At 36.0% G+C, this 25,351-nt stretch overlaps 1 protein-coding gene across 1 annotated transcript in view; it reads right to left on the minus strand.

The window, feature by feature from the left end:
• LOC127555282 (NACHT, LRR and PYD domains-containing protein 3-like) overlaps positions 1 to 14,820 on the minus strand; it is a 55,610-nt gene extending 40,790 nt beyond the window's left edge. Inside the window, exons 1-2 of the mRNA XM_051987507.1 lie at positions 13,965 to 14,820; positions 10,920 to 10,973 (exon numbers count right to left, since the gene is read on the minus strand). Of these exons, the coding sequence (XP_051843467.1) occupies positions 10,920 to 10,973; positions 13,965 to 14,310 (400 nt within the window). The 5' untranslated portion in view covers positions 14,311 to 14,820. The remainder of the gene's footprint in view (positions 1 to 10,919; positions 10,974 to 13,964) is intronic.
• Between the last annotated feature and the right edge of the window lie 10,531 nt (positions 14,821 to 25,351).

Raw genomic sequence — 25,351 nt, forward strand, 5'->3', positions numbered from 1 at the left:
CACATCATGAAGCTGATCTTTAATTTTTGGACAGCTTTAAATAGTTGGGAGTCTTTTTTTTTTTTTTAACTGAGCTGAAGTCTTCCTGTTGTACCTCTTCTCCCCTGATCCTGAAAGCTCTTCTAGCCAAAGAATTCTTTCTTTCTTTCTTTATCTATCTATTTTTAATACACATTGCTTTATGAACATGTTGGGAGAGAAAAATCTGTGGGGAGCCAGCTGTAAGTCCTTTGTTAGACCAAAGCAAGGTGAAGCTGCTTGGAAGACTTTAGGGGACTTGAAAAGGCCAGTTCCACAGGTGATAACTCCTATCTGAGCTCCTTTGGATTATTTCCTGAAAATATAATGGATGGCATGACTGGAGTGCATTTTGAGACAGGATGCTTTCAAAAATAAAAATAAAAAACAGAATAGATTTGACGCCCGAACAGAACAGAAGAAGATGGAAGAGTCAAAGCAACGTCTTACCAAACATTCTGGAGCATTTAAAAAAAAAAAAAGGCTAAGAGGATTATCACTAGGCTTATCAGAGGAAATGATTTTTTAAAATAGGAAATTTCTGTGTTGCTGATAAGAATTTTTAAAAATGGGACAAATAGAAATCAATATGTAAGTACTGAAAAAGGTAGTTAAGAGAAAGATGATGCTATATAATGAAAAGACAGCTTGAGGATTTAAAAAAAAATGTATAGAACATTGTTGCCCCTGGTTCTGGGAAAAAACCCTAGATTTGGAAAGTTGGGAAACAATAGGAAAATAGATGAGGCTCATCTGGAATTTTTAACTCTTTTCTTAGGAGTCCTTTGATCTGAATCCAAAAGCAGATGCCACACAAGAACTTCTGGTGGCTTTTGTATTTGGCTCTGAATTTGAGACACTCCCTTGAAAAAGAGAAAAACCTGAAGACATCCCAGAATAGTAAAAGAGAAGCCCCCTTTCCCTTTTCCTCTTTTTGAAGTACCAAAATATATAAAGGGAAAAAAAATTGGGAGGATGCTCCCAGGACTAAATCAGTATGTCAGGCTTAAATTTGTATGTAAAAGCTGAAAATAGACACAGATGTCTCTGTGGATGTCCATTTTGCACTCTATGTTCTATGTTAAAAGTTAGCAAGTTTCTGAGAGATAAGGATTCAGTTTCTGTGTTGCTGGCTTGGAAAAATACCAGGTTGAATCGCTGGTATTCATTTAGAATAGTAATTCTTTGAGTGGCTCAAAGAAAAATCTTCAGAAGTTTCAAACCATCCTGTTGTTCCAGGATTAGGGTTCTGATCCTTAATTCAGGATGCTAAATTCCTCTTCATCAGACTTGGTGTGTGTTGAAAGAAGTGCCTTTCTTAGTTCCCTTCAAATAGGAGATTGCCCTAGGTTTGGGAAATGTAGAAAAGCAAAGATATATAGGAGAATATATTGGAGTGTCATATAACTTTGGGAAAGGAAGCCTGCACTTTTAGAAATAAGAATTAGCAGGTTTGGTATCTCTCCTGTTTCATGGAAGGAGAGGCAGATCTATACCAAGGACAGTTTTGAAGTTGTGATTCATTTGAAATGGAAAATCTGACTAAGAATGTATGAAACTGAAGTCACTTTGGATGGATGAGTACATTGGTCTTTGAGCTTGATAAGGTAATTTGGGAGCTAATTCTGGGCTCTTTAGGGATTAAGATAGTATAATGAAAAAGAATCTTTTTCTCTCCCTCTGTTTCTGGATTACTTTAGCAGTTTTGTAGGAAAGGGAGAGAGAAGAGGAATTTTATTTAATACAGTGAAGATAGTAAAAACAATTGGAAGAGAATAGGCAGAATGAGAAAGAAATGAGATGGGTATATAAAAAGGTAAGAGATAAAGTTTAAGCATGAAGGAATGAGAAAAGCATAGAAAGGGATTAGAGAGTTTAGGAACTTTTTGGAAAATGGAAAATTTTTAAAAGCTCCTGCAAGCAAAGAGCCTATAACTTTGTTATCAGAATTCAGGCTTGTGGAACCTCGCTAAAAAGAATCTCAAGGTAAAAATATACATGAAGCAAAAATTGGCACTTAACTCTTTCTTGGCTTACAAAAGAAGAGGTTTGTGTGAATTGGGAAAACAACTAAAAGGTAATTTTATTTGAATGAAATACCTATGTAGACTTTAGGGAATCTCATAAATTAAAGTACTGGTTAATTTTAAAATAACTTCAAATTTATATGTGTATTAAAATTGGAAACTTCATTGGTTGTGATAGATTTTGTTCTGCCTGAATTGATAAGTAATGGGTTCTTCCTGAGATTATAGAACCCAGATTTGGTTTGGTATCTAGTACCCTGAATAGTATAATAAAAACTGAAAAACCAACAGGAGGTGGAAAATGTGTTAAAGAATTGGTTGTTGTTATCAGCCTAACTCAGTAAATGTAATTTATGAGATTGGGTATTTTTACCTTTGCTTGGGAGTTAAGAGTAAATTAAAGTTAAAGCCATTTAACTATTACTTATGGAAATTCTAAGATTGTTCATTATATTAAAACCTATAATTGGTAATTGTCGTGAATGTGGAACAAGAGGGAGCCATAGTAGCGTTGTCAAAAATAGTGCTAAAATTTTGAGATGGGGAAATTCTGAAGGGAATAATGGTTATTTTCAACTTTATACTCTAGAAAAAAATTCCTATAAAATTATGGGGCAGAGACATTCATCAATATTTGTCATTTTCACATTTCATTTACAGACCACTGTAGCTTCTTCCTACCACCCAATAGATCCTTTCCTGTGGCTGTCAGACACTCTGGTGTGGACAGAACAATGGCCTTTATCAAAGGAGAAGCTAAATGCTCTATATTAACTAGTGTCTGTGCAGATCAAATTAAGGCATATTGAATTTTTTATTAGCCCTTGGAATTCTCCAGTATTTGTAATAATAATACATTATTAGTAATAATTCATAGTAATAATAATAAAGAGAAATGATGAATGTTACATGACCTTCATGTAATAAATGATACCATGAAAAAAAAAAGCCCCAAAATCCATCTTTGACCATCAAAAAAAAAAAAAAATGATACCATGGTAGCTATGGGTCCCCTTCAGTCTGGCTTTCCTTCCTTTACTATGGTGCCTGTTGAATGACCCTTCATAGTTACTGATGTAAAAGATTTTTTCTTTACTATTCCTCTTCAAAAGGAGAATAAGCCTAGATTTGCCTTCACTATCCATAGGATAAATATGGAGGCACCTGCACAAAGATTTCAATGGAAAGTGTTACTTCAAGGTATGAAAAATAGTCATACAATATGCCAAAATTTTGTCAGCTGTGCTATTTCATCAGGAAGACTGCAATATCCAGATTCTAAAATAATTTACTATATAGAGATATTTTATATATAGCAGCAAAAATATAAACAATCTCAATTTCTTAGTACATGATTTAGAGCAAGCCTTACATTCAAGGGTTTGATAAATACTCCTGAAAAAATTCAGAGAAAAACCCCCTTTTCATATCTTGGCTATCTGGTGGACTCTCAAATAATCTAACTCCAGAAACTTAAAATAATAAAAGACTCATTACAAATGCTTAATGATTTAAAAAATTGTTATGTAATATTAATGAGCTTTGATTCATGCTATAAATACCCACACATCAACTTTTCCATTTATCCTCTACTTTACAAGGAGACCCTTCATTAATTTTTCCTAGAACTCTTATCTCCAGAGACCAATTGTGAACTATACCTTGTAGAGAAAAAATTATCTGAGGCTCAGTTAACAAGAATCCTTTCTAATGAAAATGTACAAGGAGCAATACTTGCTACTCCTGTATCCCCTGTTGTAGTCTTTTATCAATCACAGGGAATGCTTGAATGGATTCATCTCCCTCATCAATTTCCTGTTAGTCTTATGGAATATACCACAATGATAGTATATCTAATGAATAAATTAAACAAAAGACATCTTCAACTCACCAGGTCTTCCTTGATAATTATATACCAACCATATATAAAATCTCAAATAACATCCTTAATAGTTCAGAATGAAGAGTGACAAGTTTTCATTTATTATTAATATGTTTACAGTGGTAAGAAAGATAATCATAGAACCTCTATAAAATTTCTCACCTTGTATGAAAAATATAAATGGATATTCCCAAAGATAATAAAGAATTATGCTATCGATTCTGCACTTATTGATGGCTCTAGTTCAGGGAAATCAGGATACTATATAGATAAGAAATATGAGGTCATATAAAGTCCTTACAGTTTGGCACAAAAGACTGAAATCTCAGCAATAAACCTCCTTCTTAAAAAGGTTACAGAACCTTCCAACCTTCTTTTGGACAGTAAGTATGCAATATATGTCTTTTCCCATTATTGAAAGGGATTCTGAGAATAGTAGTCTATGCCTTTGTCCCTTTAAACATGGTTAATAACTGAACATGTTTTTGCTATAAACAATATACATTTTGGATTTTTTTATATTTCCAAAACTTGGACTTTTGGTTATTGATTATTGAATATCTTAAAACAAAATTAATTGTGAAATGTTGAACTTAGAACCTCAGATATCAAGATAAGTTATGAACTTTCTGGGATGAATCTCTTAATGTTATCAGTATAAGATTATAGTCAATATTTACTTAGCATATGTGATTCTTGAGAGTTAAACCCCTTGAAGCTTTGATTAATGAAACTTGCTATTTAAGATGAAATTTCTTGAGACTGTAACTGATATTGTTTGGAGTTTTGAATTCAGGTGTGATTGATGGATCAAATTGCTAACCCACTATCAAAGGAATTATATCATGTTACTCAGAAGAATGTGACTGAACTATTTCAGGTAGAGATTTGTATCTGGGCAAGAGTTTGTAGAACAATCTTGACTTCTGCTTAAGCTGGGATCCTTCTGACTCAATTTCCCCATAGTGTTCCTTTGAATAGGAACCTACCTGATTACTCCTGAGTCTGACCATGAGGTGGAATTGTTACTGCAATTGGTTGTATGTACTCTAAGGCTGAGGCCTGAAGAACTAGTTTTGATGCTATTTCAATCATGCCCTTGCTTTTTTTCTCTTATGACAAATAATCTATAATCAAAGCAAGTGGTCATTAGAAGGCATAAGTACAATTCAAATATGTCAGATTTTATAGTTTTTAATCTGAAAAATGTCGTTATTATATTCTAAATAAGTAGGTAAGTGACTATATAGCTCAATCATCTATTTGTTACTTGGTGTATATGTCTGTATGAAATAAAGTCCTTAAAGTTTTCAAAGTCATGCAAGAATAATTTATAAAACTGTCTTTTGTTCATGTCACAATAGACACTTATTGTTCCTTTTGCCTCATTACAAACAGGTGAGGCTATCAAATATGTTATTAATCATCTCTTTTTTGTGTGCACTGACCCTCATGGGTGTTCCTAAATAGATAAAAACCGACAATGCCCCTGCTCATATTAGTAAAGCTTTTAATGAATTCTGTTGCTCTTACTGTATCCAATTAATTACCAAAATTCCACATAACCCCACTGGTCAAGCTCTTGTACAGCGTTGTATTAAGGATGTAAAAATCATGCTTGATAAATAAAAAAGGAGGAATATACACCACTGCCCCACAAAGAAAAATACCCAAAATACTATATACTTTAAACTTTTTTACAATGCATGAAGATGGGCATATGCTAGCAGAAAAACACTTTTCAGAAGAAAAAAAGCTGGCAGCCTAGGTAATGTGGAAAGATCCATTAATAGGAAAATGGGAAGGTACTGATCCATTGTTAATGTGGGGAAGAGTGTTTGCCTGTGTCTTTCTAGAATCATATACTACCTGTGTGAATACCTGAGGAAAATGTCAAAGCATGTACCATGACTGATCACTCAATGTCAGAAGATGAAACTTCAAGAAGAAGATTGAGTTGAGTAATGCAGAAGATGGAGATCTCTACATGGAGACAGATAAAGGCTCTGTTGCAGTGAGCAAGTGATCTTGTCATGGCTCAAGGACATTCCAGCAAACCTGAATTTGTGTTCCTTGCAATAGTGGCTATTTTACTTCATTCAGGTGTGTGTGTGTGTTGGGTGGGGAGAGTGGAGAAATGTATTGGACATATTTTTCTTTTTCTCCTTGGTTGTGACTTGTGACACATATGAATAACATATATGCTATACAGCACCACCACAAACTTAACTTGTGGCTAATTACAATGATGATTATAAAAAACTGCCTTAATCTTACATTAGAAGACACTAAATATCAATGGAATATTACTTGTGTATACTGTATAGTCACTCAATGTATTGAAGTAATTGCTAGATATTTCTTAATTTTAGAGCAACTTTCACTTGCAGTATTTCCCATAAATTTTCAATGAGCGGGAAAACATTCATAGCATATAATTGCTGAAAAATAGACTGATCAAAAAATAGGAATGTTGACAACTGGGATTATTACTCTTGCTTCTTTAATAGTTTCAATCACTGTTTCTGCTGTAACATTACCATCCAAAATGCAGACAGCTACATTCACTAATTAGCTAGCCAGATCCATTGCTTTGGGATTCCAGATGAAAGAAAATATTGATAAAAATTTTAATAAAAAATTAAATGTGATTTTCCACTTTAGAATTGTGTAACCATAACAGTTATTATTCCTAACCTTAAGGGATATAAATAAATCCATATTACTTGGCTGTGGAATATATATACATGCTCATGTACAAGTTTACCTTTATTATTAGATGATATTTTTACTACCCAATTAAGATTCTTGTGTTTTAGAAATCTCTTTCCCCTCCTTCCCACCCTCCTCATTCCACCAAATCAGAATTAACATTCATATAAGGAATTTCAAGATGAAAACAAAAGAGAAAAAGCCAAACAAGCAACAAATACCTCCATGAGAGCTTTGTTTTAACATTTGAGATAATTATCATGGATCTAGTAGATATTAATTTTTCTTCTGCTTTTTGAGTTCACTCCTAAAGTCAGCAAGAGGAAGTTTCTCCTTTTTTGTCTAAAAATAATCCCTTAGATATGCCCAGATGTTATAGATATGACCATATACAGCCCTCTTATTAGCCAAACTTGATTGAGTCAGGGGATCATTCCATTTATATTTTTATCTTCTTCAATCAACTACTGTGTTCCACAAACCCAAAGCACAAATCTGAAAGCAGAGAGAGCAGGTAATATTTTATTTCCCACCAATCACTATACTAAAACTCTGGAAAAGGAGGGACAATCTCTAAAACACATCAGAGTTGGGCCGTTTCCTGTTCAAAAAGGAAAATCCAAAAAGGAAGCTGGAGCTTCCATAACAGTTTAATCTCAGGAAATGAGAAACTATTACCCCAAACTGACACAGAGTAGGAGACCTGAAACTTCCCATATTTTCTCCAGATAACTGAAAGGAACTTTCTTTAGCAAATCTCCTTTGAATTTTCATGAGTGTTTTTTTTCCTCCCTCTGTTTCACATATAGTAGTACAACATAATCACTCATTTGATCCTCAGTAAACTCCAGCAGTTCTCTATTACTTTCATCATCAATACAATGTAGGTCTGATCATTTCACCATAAGGATTTTGGCAGTATTTTTCCAGCTTGCTCTTTTGACAGGATATATTACTTTTATATTATTTTAGGAGATATATTATGAAAAAACCAACAAAATAGACAAACCCTTAGTAAATCTGATTAAAAAAAGGAAAGAGGAAAATCAAATTGTTAGTCTTAAAAATGAAAAGGGAGAACTCGCCACTAACGAAGAGGAAATTAGAGCAATAATTAGGAGTTACTTTGCCCAACTTTATGCCAATAAATTCGACAACTTAAATGAAATAGAAAAATACCTCCAAAAATATAGCTTGCCCAAACTGACAGAGGAAGAAGTAAATATCCTAAACAGTCCCATCTCAGAAAAAGAAATAGAACAAACTATCAATCAACTCCCTAAGAAAAAATCCCCAGGACCAGATGGATTTACATGTGAATTCTACCAAACATTTAAAGAACAATTAACTCCAATGTTATATAAACTATTTGAAAAAATAGGGATTGAAGGAGTCCTACCAAACTCCTTTTATGACACAGATATGGTACTGATACCTAAACCAGGTAGGCTGAAAACAGAGAAAGAAAATTATAGACCAATCTCCCTAATGAATATTGATGCTAAAATCTTAAATAAAATATTAGCAAAAAGATTACAGAAAATCATCACCAGGATAATACACTATGACCAAGTAGGATTTATACCAGGAATGCAGGGCTGGTTCAATATTAGGAAAACTATTAGCATAATTGACTATATCAATAACCAAACAAACAAAAACCATATGATCATCTCAATAGATGCAGAAAAAGCATTTGATAAAATCCAACATCCATTCCTAATAAAAACACTTGAGAGCATAAGAATAAATGGACTTTTCCTTAAAATAGTCAGGAGCATATATTTAAAACCATCAGTAAGCATCATATGCAATGGGGAAAAACTGGAACCTTTCCCAGTAAGATCTGGAGTGAAGCAAGGTTGCCCACTATCACCATTATTATTTAATATCGTATTAGAAACACTAGCCTCGGCAATAAGAGTTGAGAAAGAAATTAAAGGAATTAGAGTAGGCAATGAGGAAACCAAACTATCACTCTTTGCAGATGATATGATGGTATACCTAGAGAACCCCAGAGATTCTACTAAAAAGCTGTTGGAAATAATTCATAATTTTAGCAAAGTAGCTGGCTACAAAATAAATCCCCATAAATCCTCAGCATTTTTATACATCACCAACAAAACCCAACAGCAAGAGATACAAAGAGAAATTCCATTCAGAATAACTGTTGATACCATAAAATATTTGGGAATCTATCTACCAAAGGAAAGTCAGGAATTATATGAGCAAAATTATAAAAAAGTCTCCACACAAATAAAGTCAGACTTAAATAATTGGAAAAACATTAAGTGCTCTTGGATAGGCCGAGCGAACATAATAAAGATGACAATACTCCCTAAACTAATCTATTTATTTAGTGCTGTACCAATCAGACTTCCAAGAAAATATTTTATTGATCTAGAAAAAATAACAACAAAATTCATATGGAACAATAAAAAGTCGAGAATCTCAAGGGAATTAATGAAAAAAAAAATCAAATGAAGGTGGCCTAGCTGTACCTGATCTAAAATTATATTATAAAGCAGCAGTCACCAAAACCATTTGGTATTGGCTAAGAAATAGATTAGTGGATCAGTGGAAAAGGCTAGGTTCACAAGACAGAATAGTCAATCATAGCAATCTAGTGTTTGACAAACCCAAAGCCCCTAACTTCTGGGAAAAGAATTCATTATTTGATAAAAACTGCTGGGATAATTGGAAATTAGTATGGCAGAAATTAGGCATGGACCCACACTTAACACCATATACCAAGATAAGATCAAAATGGGTCTATGACCTAGGCATAAAGAACGAGATTATAAATAAATTAGAGGAACATAGAATAGTTTATCTCTCAGACTTGTGGAGGAGAAAGAAATTTGTGACCAAAGATGAACTAGAGACCATTACTGATCACAAAATAGAAAATTTCGATTACATCAAATTAAAAAGCCTTTGTACAAATAAAACTAATGCAAACAAGATTAGAAGGGAAGCAACAAACTGGGAAAACATTTTCACAGTTAAAGGTCCTGATAAAGGCCTCATTTCCAAAATATATAGAGAACTGACTCAAATTTATAAGAAATCAAGCCATTCTCCAATTGATAAATGGTCAAAGGATATGAACAGACAATTTTCAGAGGATGAAATTGAAACTATTACCACTCATATGAAAGAGTGTTCCAAATCATTATTGATCAGAGAAATGCAAATTAAGACAACTCTGAGATACCACTACACACCTGTCAGATTGGCTAAGATGACAGGAAAAAATAATGATGAATGTTGGAGGGGATGCGGGAAAACTGGGACACTATTGCATTGTTGGTGGAGTTGTGAACGAATCCAACCATTCTGGAGAGCAATCTGGAATTATGCCCAAAAAATTATCAAATTGTGCATACCCTTTGATCCAGCAGTGTTTCTATTGGGCTTATATCCCAAAGAAATACTAAAGAAGGGAAAGGGACCTGTATGTGCCAAAATGTTTGTAGCAGCCCTGTTTGTAGTGGCTAGAAACTGGAAAATGAATGGATGCCCATCAATTGGAGAATGGCTGGGTAAATTGTGGTATATGAATGTTATGGAATATTATTGTTCTGTAAGAAATGACCAGCAGGATGAATACAGAGAGGACTGGCGAGACTTACATGAACTGATGCTAAGTGAAATGAGCAGAACCAGGAGATCATTATACACTTCGACAACGATATTGTATGAGGACATATTTTGATGGAAGGGGATTTCTTTGACAAAGAGATCTGAGTTTCAATTGATAAATGACGGACAAAAGCAGCTACACCCAAAGAAAGAACACTGGGAAACGAATGTGAACTATCTACATTTTTGTTTTTCTTCCCGGGTTATTTATACCTTCTGAATCCAATTCTCCCTATGCAACAAGAGAACTGTTTGGTTCTGCAAACATATATTGTATCTAGGATATACTGCAACATATCCAACATATAAAGGACTGCTTGCCATCTAGGGGAGGGGGTGGAGGGAGGGAGGGAAAAAAAATTGGAACAGAAACGAGTGTCAATATAAAGTAATTATTAAATAAAAATTAAAAAAAAGGAGATATATTATGTTTTGACCTACAAAACTTCACTTTGCTTAATGACTAGAGAAATGTTCCAGATTTTTTCATCATATTTTCTTAAATTTTACAGAGGGGACCTTATTACTAGCCAATCTAAGGTCTAGGATTATAGATAAAAAAATGAATTTTTTTAAACTTTTTTTTTAGGTCCTTAAAGTTTTACCTACAGCCAGTGCCTTCACTTTTTACATACCTTTCCCTTCATGTTTTTTCTTGTTTCTTGGAATTGTTTTCAATCTTGATCCTTCTGTGGATATAAATGGATACAGCAATTAGCCTGAGAGGGGATCAGCAAAGGATTTAAAGCAGTACTAAAAAATGACACCATGGCATCTCCCGTTAGTGGTCTCCAGGTTGGACTAGATGCTTCTGAGGTTTTTTTCCAACTCTAATAGCCCATGAAACTTTGTAAAAATACCCACCTTATGTTACAGCCATAGAATCAGGAAGACCCATCTTCCTGACTTCAAATCTACCCTCAAGTTCTGTATGCTTGGGTTTCATGGCAAACCACTCTAATATCTTTGCCAGGAAAACTGCAAATGAGATCATAAGGAATCAGATACCACTGAAAACAATGAAAAGCAACAAGCCTACCTCAAAGGATGGTCATAAGGCCAAATCACATGTTTTTAAAATGTTTTCCAAACTTTAATGTGCTATAGAAATGTCATTTGTCATCATCAGTTGTTATTTTATCTCATCTTTTTCAACAGGGTCCAAGCAGAAACAATCCTGAGATAAATGATCACATCACTAACCTGTTTGTGAATTCTTTCTGCCTATCCATCTATCACATATGTGTACACAGAGAACACATACATATGTTTCCTTTATATTCAATGTTCTGCAGTCTACTATAGAGGTGGGTAAAAATCACTGCTTTTTATAATTAAATAACAGAGTTGGTCTGTGAGCTCATCTTCTGTAGAAGAGTCATTTGGACATCAGTGTTGCCATGAACCCCTCCTTTTTCCAGTGACTGGAAAGGGGAACTTAGTCTTCAGCTTCTCTCCATTTTAAAATTTGCATTTATCTAATCAAGAGGGATTTAGAACATTTTTTTCATATGCCCATAGAGAGCTTAATTTTGTCATCTGAAAATTGTTTGTTCATATCCTTTCACCACTTATCAATTAGGGAATAGCTTGCATTCTTATAAATTTGACACAATTCTTTATATATTTTAGAAGTGAGACTTTTATCAGAAACACTGATTGTAAAAATTCTTTCCCAGCTTTTTATTTCCCTTTTAATCTTGCTCCGGTTGGTTTTGTTTGTGCAAAAACTTTTGAATTTAACGTAATCAAAGTTGTCCATTTTTCCTTTCATTATGTTCTCTAGTTCAACATTGTTCATAAATTCCTCCCTTCTACAAAAATCTGACAGATAAATTATCCCTTGTTCTCCTAATTTGTTCATGGTAAGTTTTTAGATGATTTTCTAGGATTCTCTCAGGGGTCCTCAAACTTTTTAAATAGGGGGCCAGTTCACTGTCCCTCAGACTGTTGGAGGGCTGGACTATAGTAAAAACAACTTTGTTTTGTGGGCCTTTTAAATAAAGAAACTTCATAGCCCTGGGTGAGGAGGATAAATGTCCTCAGCTGTCACATCTGGCTCGTGGGCTGTAGTTTGAGGACCCTGAATTATCATATCATCTGCAAAGAGTGATAGGTTTTATTTCCTCATTGCCTATTCTAATTTCTTTTTCTTTTCTTATTGCTAAAGTCAACATTTCTAGTATAATGTTAAATAATAATGGTGATAATGGACATCCTTGTTTCACCCTTGAATTGTTTATTGGGAATGTGTCCAGCTTCTCTCCATAACAAATATTGCTTGCTGTAGGTTTTAGGTAGACATTGCTTATTATTTTAAGGAAAGTTTCCTTTATCCCTATGCTCTTTAGTGTTTTTAATAGGAATGGGTGTTAGATTTTGTCACAGGCTTTTTATGCATCTTTTGAGATTATTATATGATGTCTGTTGGTTTTGTTACTGATATGGTCGATTATGGTAATAGTTTCCCTGATATTGAACCAGCACTGCATTCCTGGTAAAAATCCCATTTTGTCATAGGATATGATAAGGAATCCCCTTATCCTAAAGACAAAAGTTGTTGATTCATTGCTATCACGTGCCAAAGAGTGCACTAGGTCCTGGGCATACAAACATAAAAATGAAATAGTTCCTACTCTGAAGATTCTTTAAAGAGAGACTAGCTATAAATAAAAAAATCAACATCGAGTAACTACAAGAAAGTTTTGGTATGAGATAAATTCAGAAACTAAATGGATCAGGAAAGGTCTCATGTAGGAGCTGAAGCAAAGGAGATTTCTAAGAAACAGATATAAAAATGGAAGGCATGGTCCATCCTTAAACATTTCTTTTTCTAATAAAACTCAATTTTTTTCTTTAAGGGAAGACTTTGCATATGAATCTATGCATGTATTTTGTAGATTTGGTAGTCTGATCTCCAAATATTTTATGCATTTTATGATTATTTTAATGGAATTTCCTTTATATCATATTTTGTATTGTATTATTATTAGACAGAAATGCTGTTGGTTTTTATAGGCTTATTTTTTAGGAAGCAACTTTTCTAAATTATTTTGATTATGATAAGTATAGATATAGAAGGTGCTTTTTTTAAACCACGAAAACAATATCTTCTAAACAATCTCTGTTATTACCCTGCAAATCTTGCTCTTCTCTTCCCCTCCCCAATTCCTTTTATTTCTACTGTGCCTCACTCTTTAAAATATCAGTGTCTCTATGTAGAGAGGATAGTATTAACTCTTATTGAAATTTTTCTAAATCCATAATCTTCTGGTGTATTTCTGCCTCCTGACTTTCTTTCTCATTTACCATGAAATCTGCTTTCTGGGTTGATGCCCTCCCACATTTCTAGATGCTCTTCAGCGCTCTAAACACCAACATTCCTGCAAAGTACTTACTGCAGACACTGCAAATGAGGAGAGGAAGGGGAAGACGAGAGGAAGAGATGAAAGGAAGGAAAGAAAGAAAGAAAACTTTTTGTTTTTCAATTTGGGTAACATTCATAATTTGGCTTCAGAGAAGGAAGTAAGAAATGAGGAAGGAAAGAAGGAAAATTAGAAGAAGAAAGGAAAGATGAATGAAAGGGAGGGAGGGAGAAAAGAAGGGAGTTGGGAACAGGATGGAAGCTTGGAGGCACACGCAGGTGAGGAAGAAGCCCCGGCCCTCAGGCGGAGCCTTACCTTTCCTGGCTTGCTCCCACAGTTCTCTCAGGCCCATCTTCTTCCAGATGCTCAGAGCTAGCTCCCAGGCCTCCTGCTCCCCCCGACAACTGACCAGGATCTCGGCCATTTCTGTGCTATCCACCCCATCCACGCGGCCCCGAGGGATGCCCAGCCCCGAGGAGTGGTCCTTTAGGTACAGCTTGAATTTCTTCAGCTCATCCGGGGTCAGGTCCTCCAAGTGTCGAGCCAGTTGGCAGCGCATACCTTCAGCCAATAGGGACCTCTCTGTCCTTCCCCAGCTTCGGGCTCCCGCCCTGCCTGCCTCTGCCCAGTTTTGGAAGCCCCCCCAAGGGACTTGGGCCATGTCATCAGACCTCAGAAAGCTTCAATTTCCTCCTCGGAGACTGGACAGGCCTCGGGACTCGCTTGCGATGGAGTCCTCCGCCCCGCGCCCTCTCCCTAAAACACATAATTTTTTCCGGCTGTCCCCATCCCGCGGCTTCCGAATCTTACTTAACGCAGCCAGACCATTTGAGAGCAGAGCAAAGAGAAAGAGAAAGCTAGCAGTGTCTGGGCAAGCAGTTTAGGGACTCGGCCACACCCCCTCGAACTCTGAGTCAATGAGCGAGGGCGGGGCGCAGCCCCCTGCTTTTGGGGCTAAGCGTGGGGACTCCTCTTCGTCCTTCTAATCCCAGTCCTCCTCTTCGTCCTGCTCCTCTTCTCTTCTCCTTCCACTTCTGCCCAGATATTTGCATTTTCCTTTCTGTCAGCAGAATCTTCAGCCTACACTTACCCAACAATTTGAAATCAAAAGATCTGGATTCAAATTCCACCCAAGACAGTTACTTGCAAATCATTCCATCTCAAAAGACTTCAGTTTTCTCATCTGTAACAAGAAGAGCAGGAATTAGATTAAATCACCTCTGAAGTCCCTGCCTTTTTACAGATATTTATAAAACACTTGGCACAATGCCGGTCATACATTTTAGGCAGGGACTTAATAAATGATTTTTGAAAATACTGGTAAGAGGGACAGCTAGGCTGCCCAGTGGATAGAGCACAAGCCCTGAAATCAGGTGGACCCGAGTTCAAATATGACCTTAACACTTCCTGGCTGTATGACCCCTGGCAAGTCACTTAACCCCAATTGTCTCAGCAAAAAAAAAAAAAAAAATACTGGAAAGAATATTACACCAACACATCATGTACACAATCATATACTATAATTTGGTGAGATTTATACCCAGATTTCAGGGTTAGTCAATATTAGGAAAACTATCAACATAAATGACCATATCAATGACAAAAACAACAGAAATCATATGATTATCTCAGTAGATGCAGAAAAAGCCGTTGAAAAATGCAAACCCCATTTCTATTAAAAAAAACCACTAGAGATCACAGGAATATAAGGAGCTTTCCTTAAAATGGTAAATAATCCATCCATCTCTCAACTTCATACATTTTCTTTGATTGTCTCTAAAGCAAGGAATTCTATTTATCCTCATCTCCACTTCCAGTTTACTCTGGATTCCTTCAGGTCCCAATTACAATTTTGTCATCTTCAAGAAGTCTTTTCATATCCTCTTTAATTGAAAAGTTTCCCCTTGTTTAACATTTCCATCCCCTGCCCCCCATGTCTCCTTGTTTGTAAATAGCTGTTTGCATGCTGTTTTTCTTCATTGAACTTCGAGTTCCTTGGAAACAAAGACTAGATTTTGGTTGGGTTTGGCCTGGCCTTTGTATCCCCAATATCTGGCGAATAGTAGGTGCTCAGTAATGATTGTTGACCTTACTTGAGTTACCCAGCCATAAATCTCTCCCTCAAGTCCTTAAATTCATTCCAAGACAATCCCTGCTCCCAACTCCATGGAAGAAATTAAAAACTAGGGGAAGAGGTAGCGGGAACATAATAAGGAGGGAAGGAGAGACATTGTGAAAGGATAAAAGAGATACATGAGAATAGATGAGGGAGCCCAGAGAGAATGGGAGTCATAAGGGAAGAAATAGGAAGGAGAAAAAGGTGGGACCTAAAAAAAGGGTCAAGGGAGCTCGTAGGTGGGAGGGAGACCCTTATCCCGCAATCTTGCTGCCCTGGAGAGCTCTAAAGTTCCTTCAGGGTCATCCTCTTCCAGATGGTTAGGGCCAGTTCCCAGGGCTTTCTCCTAAACAACTATTAGTTTGGCCATTTTAATCCTATCTTCCCACTTTGGGTGACTCTGGGGGATGCACCACTTACGAAGACGGTCCTACAGGTGCCAGCTTGAATTTCTTCAGCACTTCTGACGTGGGACACTCCAAGTGCTGAACTAGCCTCAGCGAATACTATTGCCCATCACTCCCCGGTTTGCCTTCCTCCGGCCTCAGGTTCAGGCTAATCTCTCCTCCATTACTCCCCAGTGGGGGACACGCATGGATGTCCCTCTCCTTCCTCTTGGGTGACCTTAGTCAAGTCACCTAATCTTCCGGGCTAGACTTTCTCTGAAAAGAAACCTTGGCGGTCTTTTGTTTTCTCCTCACACGGTCCTCCCAGTACCGTCTTCCCTGAAGATCTTCCTCTTCCCTAACGCTCCTCCTCTTCCCTAACGCTCCTCCTCTGCCCACCCGGGCTCTTTCCCGAGCTCTGGTGTTCTTCCACTCTTTACTGGTTCAGCCTGAACTTCCCTGGACTCTTGCAGATTTAGATTTTGTTTTTCTGTCCAACTTGGATTAAATGAAAAGAAACAGCTGGTATTCCCCGTAGCATTACTGAATCACGTGGTGAAAAGGAGAGGAAAGAGGGGATTTAAGATCGACAATCTACATTCAGGGGCAGGGTTTGATTCCCAAGTTTGGGAGAACGTTTAATTTTAAAAGGTCGGACTTTTTAGTAGCAGCTGGTTGGAGGAGATCCGGAATGAATGGAGGGGATTAATAGAGTTATCTTCTGGGCAGTCTCACTCTTCAGGCCAAAAGTTTACATCCTCCCTCTTTTCTCCAACAACCACAAAGATCAAGATTAGATTTTCAGCCCAAATGGATTCAGTTCTGCCCACCCCACTCTAAACCCATAGACACTCATTTGTGGCAGGTTTCTTACAAACCAGGGTGCCTTGGATCTTCTTAATTAAGGACAGTGGCGTTTCTTTGCCCTGATATATCTTTTTCCATGACTGCTATCTGGTGAAGCTTTTCTGCCCAAAGCAGGTCAGAGGAGATGCATCTTTCCTTTCCTACACTGAGATGTGGTTCTATGCTACCACTACCTCAGAGGAATTGGTTCTTCTTTTTTTCCACCTTTCCTCACCCCTCTTACCATGAGATATACTTACGTTTTCCCTTGACCTAATGGACCTGATATTGGATCTTCTTCTTGAATCAAGGGAGAGGTTCTACCTTGAACATTTAAATAAAGGTATATAGACTATCAAAGTCACTTTCCTCAAGCACAGATTCTGACCATATCATCACCTGTCCTTTGTCCCTATTCCCCACCTCCTAATCTCTATGATCCAATTAAACTGACCTTCTTGCTGTTTCTGGATCAAGATACTTCATCTCCCAAATGGTTATTCCTTTCCTGGTTCCTCTGAAACCGATCTGTTAGTTCTTATGAACATTAGATTAATGTACCATAATTTATTTAGTCATTCCCAAATTTAAAGGACATCTCCATAATTCCCAGTATTTTCTCACTACAGAAAGAGATGTTTATAAATATTTTTGTGTTTCTGGGTCTTTATCTTCTTTCTCAGATCTCTTAGGGATATGAGTTTAGTAGTGATATGAGAGAGATGATTAATTGAGGACCTCTACTCAAACTCTAACCAGTAATTAGTTTATTATGATTCTATAAGGGATAATGATTGTTAGCAATTTTTTCAAGATACTCATCTAGTAATACCTATTCAATCATCTAATAAGAGATTTAAAAGTAAGCAATGTATTAATTCATATTTTATATGGAAAGTAAGCAATGTATTAATTCATATTTTATATAAGTCACTTAGGAATACAGAAAGGCCCTCTGATAGGCCTCAAACTTTGAAGTAATGTCCACTACTTGTTTACTAGCTATGGAATTTGTGTAACCATAAGAACACTGACATAGCTATCTTCATCTTGTTTTTCTCAAATTTCATGACCAAATCAAGCGTGGGGGGTATGACACAGAAAGGCCTCTTTCCCCCCTCCCCTAAACCTGCAATATGTTCTTCTAGCATATGTATAATAGTTTCTCTGTCTCTTCCTGTCCAACCTCAGGAGGAGTTCATCCATCCAGTGACCATCTAGTCAACAGAGATATTCCCAGCTTCATTCAAATCATGATTGTGCTGACATTTCATTTTTTTGCTTATTTTAGGTTATGTAGAATATGTCAATCAATGGGATTCTGTGTATATGTCTATATCTATATCTCCATTTTAGAATATTAAGGTAATAAATCTGGTTTTGAACTTTATAAAATAAATCACTGGAAGAAAGGGCTATTTCAGACCATGTTACAAGGTCTGGGGTCTACTGCATTAGAGAGGCACTCTAATTCCTTATTAAAGTAGCACTTTAATAAAGTACTTTGGCTCAGGGTTCTGCCTTAGTTTCTCTTTTAAACTTTAGCATGATTTGACCCATTTCCTGAGTCATTTTTACAAAGCTGACTCTCATTTTTATAAATTTGAATGAATTTCTTGTAGATATTGAAAATTGTATCTTTATCAAAGAAATTCACTGCAAAGATTTTCCCCAGTTAACATTCGCCCTTTGTTTATGCAAATGTTAAAAATGATATATTCAAAATTATACATTTTATCATCTAGGATATCTCTCCCTAGTTTTATTATGAATTTTTCTCTTATGTAAAAATCCAGCTGAATGTATCTTCAAATTTGATCCTCAATTGCTGTGCTACATTGTCTTCTTTACTCATTAGAGACCTCATTTTATTGATACCTTTTTTCATTCCATCTGGATAATTGACAGTGTTTTTTTTAAACCTTGTGAGTTACTTAAGTATTTTCAGAATATAATGATCTAAATAATTATGAAGGACTTATGATGAAAAATTCTATCCATCTCTAGAGAAAGAACTGATGGAGTCTGTATGTAGATCAAAGCATATATATTTTTTAAACTTTAATTTTCCTGATTTTTTGTTTTGTTTTTATCTGTGTTTTCTTTTGTAACGTGGCTAAAATGGAAATATGTTTTGTATGCCTGTACACATATAGTTTATATCAAATTGCTTACATCCTCAGAGATGAGGGAGAGTGGGAAGCAGAGAGAGAGAAAATTCTGAACTCAAAAATTTTTTAAAAAAAGAATGTTTAAAATTATTTTTATATGTCATTGAAAAAATTATTAAAAATCTACCTAAATGACATAACATTTATGACATTTGATATATAATAATTCTTCTCAAAATTAGACACTATTGGGCTTAAAAATGAATACAAAATAAAAAATATTAAATTTTCTTTGAAATTTTTATTAAACCCTTGTAGCACTATATGTAGCAAATTCTTGATGTGTGGGTAAAGGTGAAGAACTTAGAGATTCTAAAGGAGATCAAGCCTTATAGGCCTCAGTTTCGGCTTCTTCAGAGCCACATGATTTTAAATAAGCCCTGGACTAAGTGGCAGAAGAAACTATATATCACCTTGTCTACTACATTCCACTGACCAACTAGGGGAACAGTAGACTTAGGTGGCCAATCACAACATATAAAGGGTGGGATTTTGGAGGTTCTTTGTCTGAAATGTGTAAAAGCTATAAGCATTTTCAAGGCTCTGGCCCTATCTGGTTGTGAAATTTTGCTCTCAGATCAGGATAGGGTCCGCTTCTCGAGATTCTAATAAATAATTCTGCTTTCTATGAGTGATCTCTGTAGTAGTCAATTTGGGTAGGTCTTTTTGTCCCACACATTGAGGAACACTACTAAATCATACCAAAGAAAACAAAGAAAATTAAGAAAAGGTGATCCCAGAATAAGATTTTTTCACTTGATACATAAAGTATCACTATAACTCTAAAGGTCCCTTGATATTTAGTGAGTCACTACTATAGAAAAGCCTAATGGAGGTTCAAGTTCCTATTAATACTGTCTTTGGAAGTGTTATGAAATGTATGAATGGTTCAAGACGATGCCTCCAGTTAGAAAGAAATACTAAAAAAGATTGTATTAATCCCTTTGTGCTAAGAATGGTTACATCTTCCACGAGGCTTCCCAGTTGATCCCTGTGTTCTCAAACTTGGAACCAAAGGACATGAGGAAATACAAATGCTTGGTTTGACCACAGAAGTTTATAAGGAGTAAAGCTAGTTCTCTAAAATATAGTTTATGACAAAATAATGAAAGGAGCTTGGAAACAGTCTCCACTTGAAGCCAGTTGAAGAAGTGGGAAGTAGTACAATTCAATATTTGATCAGCCACCTTCCAGCAAAATCTATTTTTATTTTTTTATTTTTTTTTTAATTTTTTATTTAATAATTACATTATATTGACACTCATTTCTGTTCCGATTTTTTTTTCCCCTCCCTCCCTCCACCCCCTCCCCTAGATGGCAAGCAGTCCTTTATATGTTGGATATGTTGCAGTATATCCCAGATACAATATATGTTTGCAGAACCGAACAGTTCTCTTGTTGCATAGGGAGAATTGGATTCAGAAGGTATAAATAATCCGGGAAGAAAAACAAAAATGCAGATAGTTCACATTCGTTTCCCAGTGTTCTTTCTTTAGGTGTAGCTGCTTTTGTCCGTCATTTATCAATTGAAACTCAGGTCTCTTTGTCAAAGAAATCCACTTCCATCAAAATATGTCCTCATACAATATCGTTGTCGAAGTGTATAATGATCTCCTGGTTCTGCTCATTTCACTTAGCATCAGTTCATGTAGGTCTCTCCAAGCCTCTCTGTATTCATTCTGCTGGTCATTTCTTACAGAACAATAATATTCCATAACATTCATATACCACAATTTACCCAGCCATTCTCCAATTGATGGACATCCTTTCATTTTCCAGCTTCTAGCCACTACAAACAGGGCTGCCACAAACATTTTGGCACATACAGGTCCCTTTCCCTTCTTTAGTATTTCTTTGGGATATAAGCCCAATAGAAACACTGCTGGATCAAAGGATATGCACATTTTGATAATTTTTTGGGCATAATTCCAGATTGCTCTCCAGAATGGTTGGATTCGTTCACAACTCCACCAACAATGCATTAGTGTCCCAGTTTTCCCGCATCCCCTCCAACATTCATCATTATTTTTTCCTGTCATCTTAGCCAATCTGACAGGTGTGTAGTGGTATCTCAGAGTTGTCTTAATTTGCATTTCTCTGATCAATAATGATTTGGAACACTCTTTCATATGAGTGGTAATAGTTTCAATCTCATCCTCTGAAAATTGTCTGTTCATATCCTTTGACCATTTATCAATTGGAGAATGGCTTGATTTCTTATAAATTTGAGTCAGTTCTCTATATATTTTGGAAATGAGGCCTTTATCAGAACCTTTAACTGTGAAAATGTTTTCCCAGTTTGTTGCTTCCCTTCTAATCTTGTTTGCATTAGTTTTATTTGTACAAAGGCTTTTTAATTTGATGTAATCGAAATTTTCTATTCTGTGATCAGTAATGGTCTCTAGTTCATCTTTGGTCACAAATTTCTTTCTCCTCCACAAGTCTGAGAGATAAACTATTCTATGTTCCTCTAATTTATTTATAATCTCGTTCTTTATGCCTAGGTCATAGACCCATTTTGATCTTATCTTGGTATATGGTGTTAAGTGTGGGTCCATGCCTAATTTCTGCCATACTAATTTCCAATTATCCCAGCAGTTTTTATCAAATAATGAATTCTTTTCCCAGAAGTTAGGGGCTTTGGGTTTGTCAAACACTAGATTGCTATAATTGACTATTCTGTCTTGTGAGCCTAGCCTTTTCCACTGATCCACTAATCTATTTCTTAGCCAATACCAAATGGTTTTGGTGACTGCTGCTTTATAATATAATTTTAGATCAGGTACAGCTAGGCCACCTTCATTTGATTTTTTTTTCATTAGTTCCCTTGAGATTCTCGACTTTTTATTGTTCCATATGAATTTTGTTGTTATTTTTTCTAGATCAATAAAATATTTTCTTGGAAGTCTGATTGGTATAGCACTAAATAAATAGATTAGTTTAGGGAGTATTGTCATCTTTATTATGTTCGCTCGGCCGATCCAAGAGCACTTAATATTTTTCCAATTATTTAAGTCTGACTTTATTTGTGTGGAGACTTTTTTATAATTTTGCTCATATAATTCCTGACTTTCCTTTGGTAGATAGATTCCCAAATATTTTATGGTATCAACAGTTATTCTGAATGGAATTTCTCTTTGTATCTCTTGCTGTTGGGTTTTGTTGGTGATGTATAAAAATGCTGAGGATTTATGGGGATTTATTTTGTAGCCAGCTACTTTGCTAAAATTATGAATTATTTCCAATAGCTTTTTGGTAGAATCTCTGGGGTTCTCTAGGTATACCATCATATCATCTGCAAAATCTATTTTTAAAAGGTATTCTTCTCCATTTACAGCCTGTGTTTTAGAGAGAGAGGAAAAAAAATATTTTTCTGACCAATGCTCAAACTGCAATGCCAATTTCTGGGCCATTTCCTCAGCCCTCTCTACCTCTGTCCTATCAGACTTACCTTTAATGCCACTTTAATCGAAAATCATATAAGATTGATGCAGTTTAAATCCCACAAGACTAATGTGGACTCAACCAAACCATTCCTGCCCCTTCTAGAGGAAGTGTTACAAAAGTTTTTTTTCCCTCTTTCTTTTTAATAATTATCAAAGGTTTCTGTATGGCCAGAAAAAGATGAGTCGTCATGTAGCAGGAATAAGGACTGCCAGAAAAACAAAAAACAAAACAAAACAAAACCTATGCTTCTCACTGGTTTCCATGAAATACTGGAAGTTGGTCTTGTGTTTTGGAAAAATCTTCTATGAAGGTATTATGTATTTTATATTTATAGGATTTGTACAAAATAAGATGGCAGGGATAGCATGAAGGAAAGAAAGGAAAGAAGATGAATATTAAGTGCTTACTGTGTGCCAAACACTGAGTTAAGTACTTTAAAAATATCTCATTTGAACAACCTGGAGGAGGTGCTATTATTATGCTCATTTTAAGAGACAAAGAAACTAAGGCAAACATTGGTTGAGTGACTTGTCTACAAACCCTTGGGTCTGAGAAAATATCTGAATGTAGGTCTTCCTGACTTCAGGATTAATGGTCTAGCTTCATTGGGGCTATCAGTGAATATCCTAAATACATCATAGAACAGAGAGAACCAGCTATTGTCAAGTGCCCTAGGTTCAAATCCCATTTCTGACATTTACTACCTTTGTGCTTTGGGCAAGGTATTTATTTAACCTCTTTGAATCTCAGTTTCTTCCTATGTAAAATGAAGGGTTTGGACTGTCTGGTTTCTGAAGTTCTTTCTAGCTCAAGATTTTTGGTGCATTGGATGGCTATGAGCTGTACCAGAAAGGGCAGTACCTATACTGATATAGTCATAGATCCAAGACAATACCTATTCCATCACCCTATCTCTGAGGATTTGGGGACATTACTCCACTTGGGACCTTTCCCCTTGTTCTTCAATTGTATTATCTATTAGATCTGCAGTCTTGGGTTTGGGATCCTCACCCTCCCATACAAAGACATTAACAAAAGAACCTCAGTGAGCAGTTAAAGGGAATAACATGACATAAAAAAGGCCATAATGATATAAACCTAATTATCAGGAGTATGTTAAAAAACAAAACAAAACAAAACCTGATACATTTGAAACTACTGAAAAATAGAAAAACAAACCTCCAAAAGAGGCAGTTTTCTCCCTTTTGCTTCTGAGTTAAATAGCTTTGGGAGACATGAGCTTGCTTGAGGCTGGAGCCCCTTTTGGCCAAACTGCAGCTCCTAATGAACACATGGTCTGGGACACCTGGAAGCCTTTTCAGGCGTCTGCTAAGTCCAGTGATCTCATATATTCAAGATAGTTCTCATGGGAGACTAAGTAAGGCAAGGTCTCCCCTGGGAGGCCTTCAGAGGTGCAGAGCCACTAAGGGGCAATTGGAAGAAGTGGGCATTATTGAAAGGAAATGGAAGTAACTTTAGTGATGTAGAAGATTAAGAATTGGACAAAGGAATATCATGTTGTAAGGGGGAATTATCATTCAAATTAAATGACTCTAAAATTGTCAGTGAACTCTTATTTGTCAAATCTGATGGTCTTTTCTTACTCCTTATACTATCTTGACTTTTTAAAAGTTTAATGTTTGTTGATGGCTTATTTTGGATATTGTTTCTTTTTTGGGTTTTCATGATACTATTCTCTTCTGCTTTTCCTTCTACTTATCTGATTGTTCCTTCTCAGCCTCCTTTATGGGATTATTCATCTAGATTATACTCCTTACCTGTGAGGGTATTTCAGGACTCTGTCCTTGAGCTTCTTCTGTCATTAAGCTCTCACGTGGTAATTTAACTCCCATTGGTATAGTTGCCATTTTTTTGTGTAGATGACCAATGTATATGTGTATATACACACGTATGTCTATATACACATATATAGTAACGTGTTATATGAAATATACATATTCAATTCTATGTGTATGTATACTCACATATATATGCAATATAGATGATGTTATGCCACAGTTTTCTTTAACTGTCCTGACTCAGTTTCCCTGTACTAGTTTCCCTTGTCTCAGTTTCTTTAACTGTTCTGTCTCAATCTCCTAAGCTGTAAAACTCCCACTCTGGTCCATTAAGATTGAGGACCGTTTGCTCTAAGGTTATAAATTGTTAGCAAGATAAACAAGAGAGTAGATCTCCTGACTCTTTTCTGTCCTCAAGAATTTACAATATCCCTCTAAAATATTCCAAAATACCTCACTGATATCTTTATCACTGTGTATTCAGACATCCTGTCTCTGGGGTTTTTTGGGTTTATGGCCTCCCCGATCCTGACAGCTTCTTACCCCTTCCTTTGTTTAGAGAAAAGGTATTTAAGAAGTTGGAGTTCCTCCACTCATGGCTGGATGCTGGACCCTGGATTCTTTGAGATAACAGTGTCCTCCAGCCCTGGGACCAACATGGATTCCTTGGTCCCAGTATATCTTTATCTCTGTCTGACTGGATAATTTGAGACGAGAGTCCTGTCCAGTCAATCTTACTCTCCCATTAATAAAATATTAAAAACTCTCTAATCTCTCTCCTGCCTCAGTTTCTCCGGCATTACAATGATTCTCTGTATATACACATACACATCTTAGTACAGTTTTTAAAACTCTGCTAGGCTCTTTCAGGAACACATATATGTGTGTATGTGTGTGTGTGTGTGTGTATAGCCCCAGTTTTCTGATCTTTAGTCTT

The sequence above is a fragment of the Antechinus flavipes genome, chromosome 3, assembly GCF_016432865.1.
Source record: "Antechinus flavipes isolate AdamAnt ecotype Samford, QLD, Australia chromosome 3, AdamAnt_v2, whole genome shotgun sequence".
NCBI classification, from domain to species: Eukaryota; Metazoa; Chordata; class Mammalia; order Dasyuromorphia; family Dasyuridae; genus Antechinus; species Antechinus flavipes.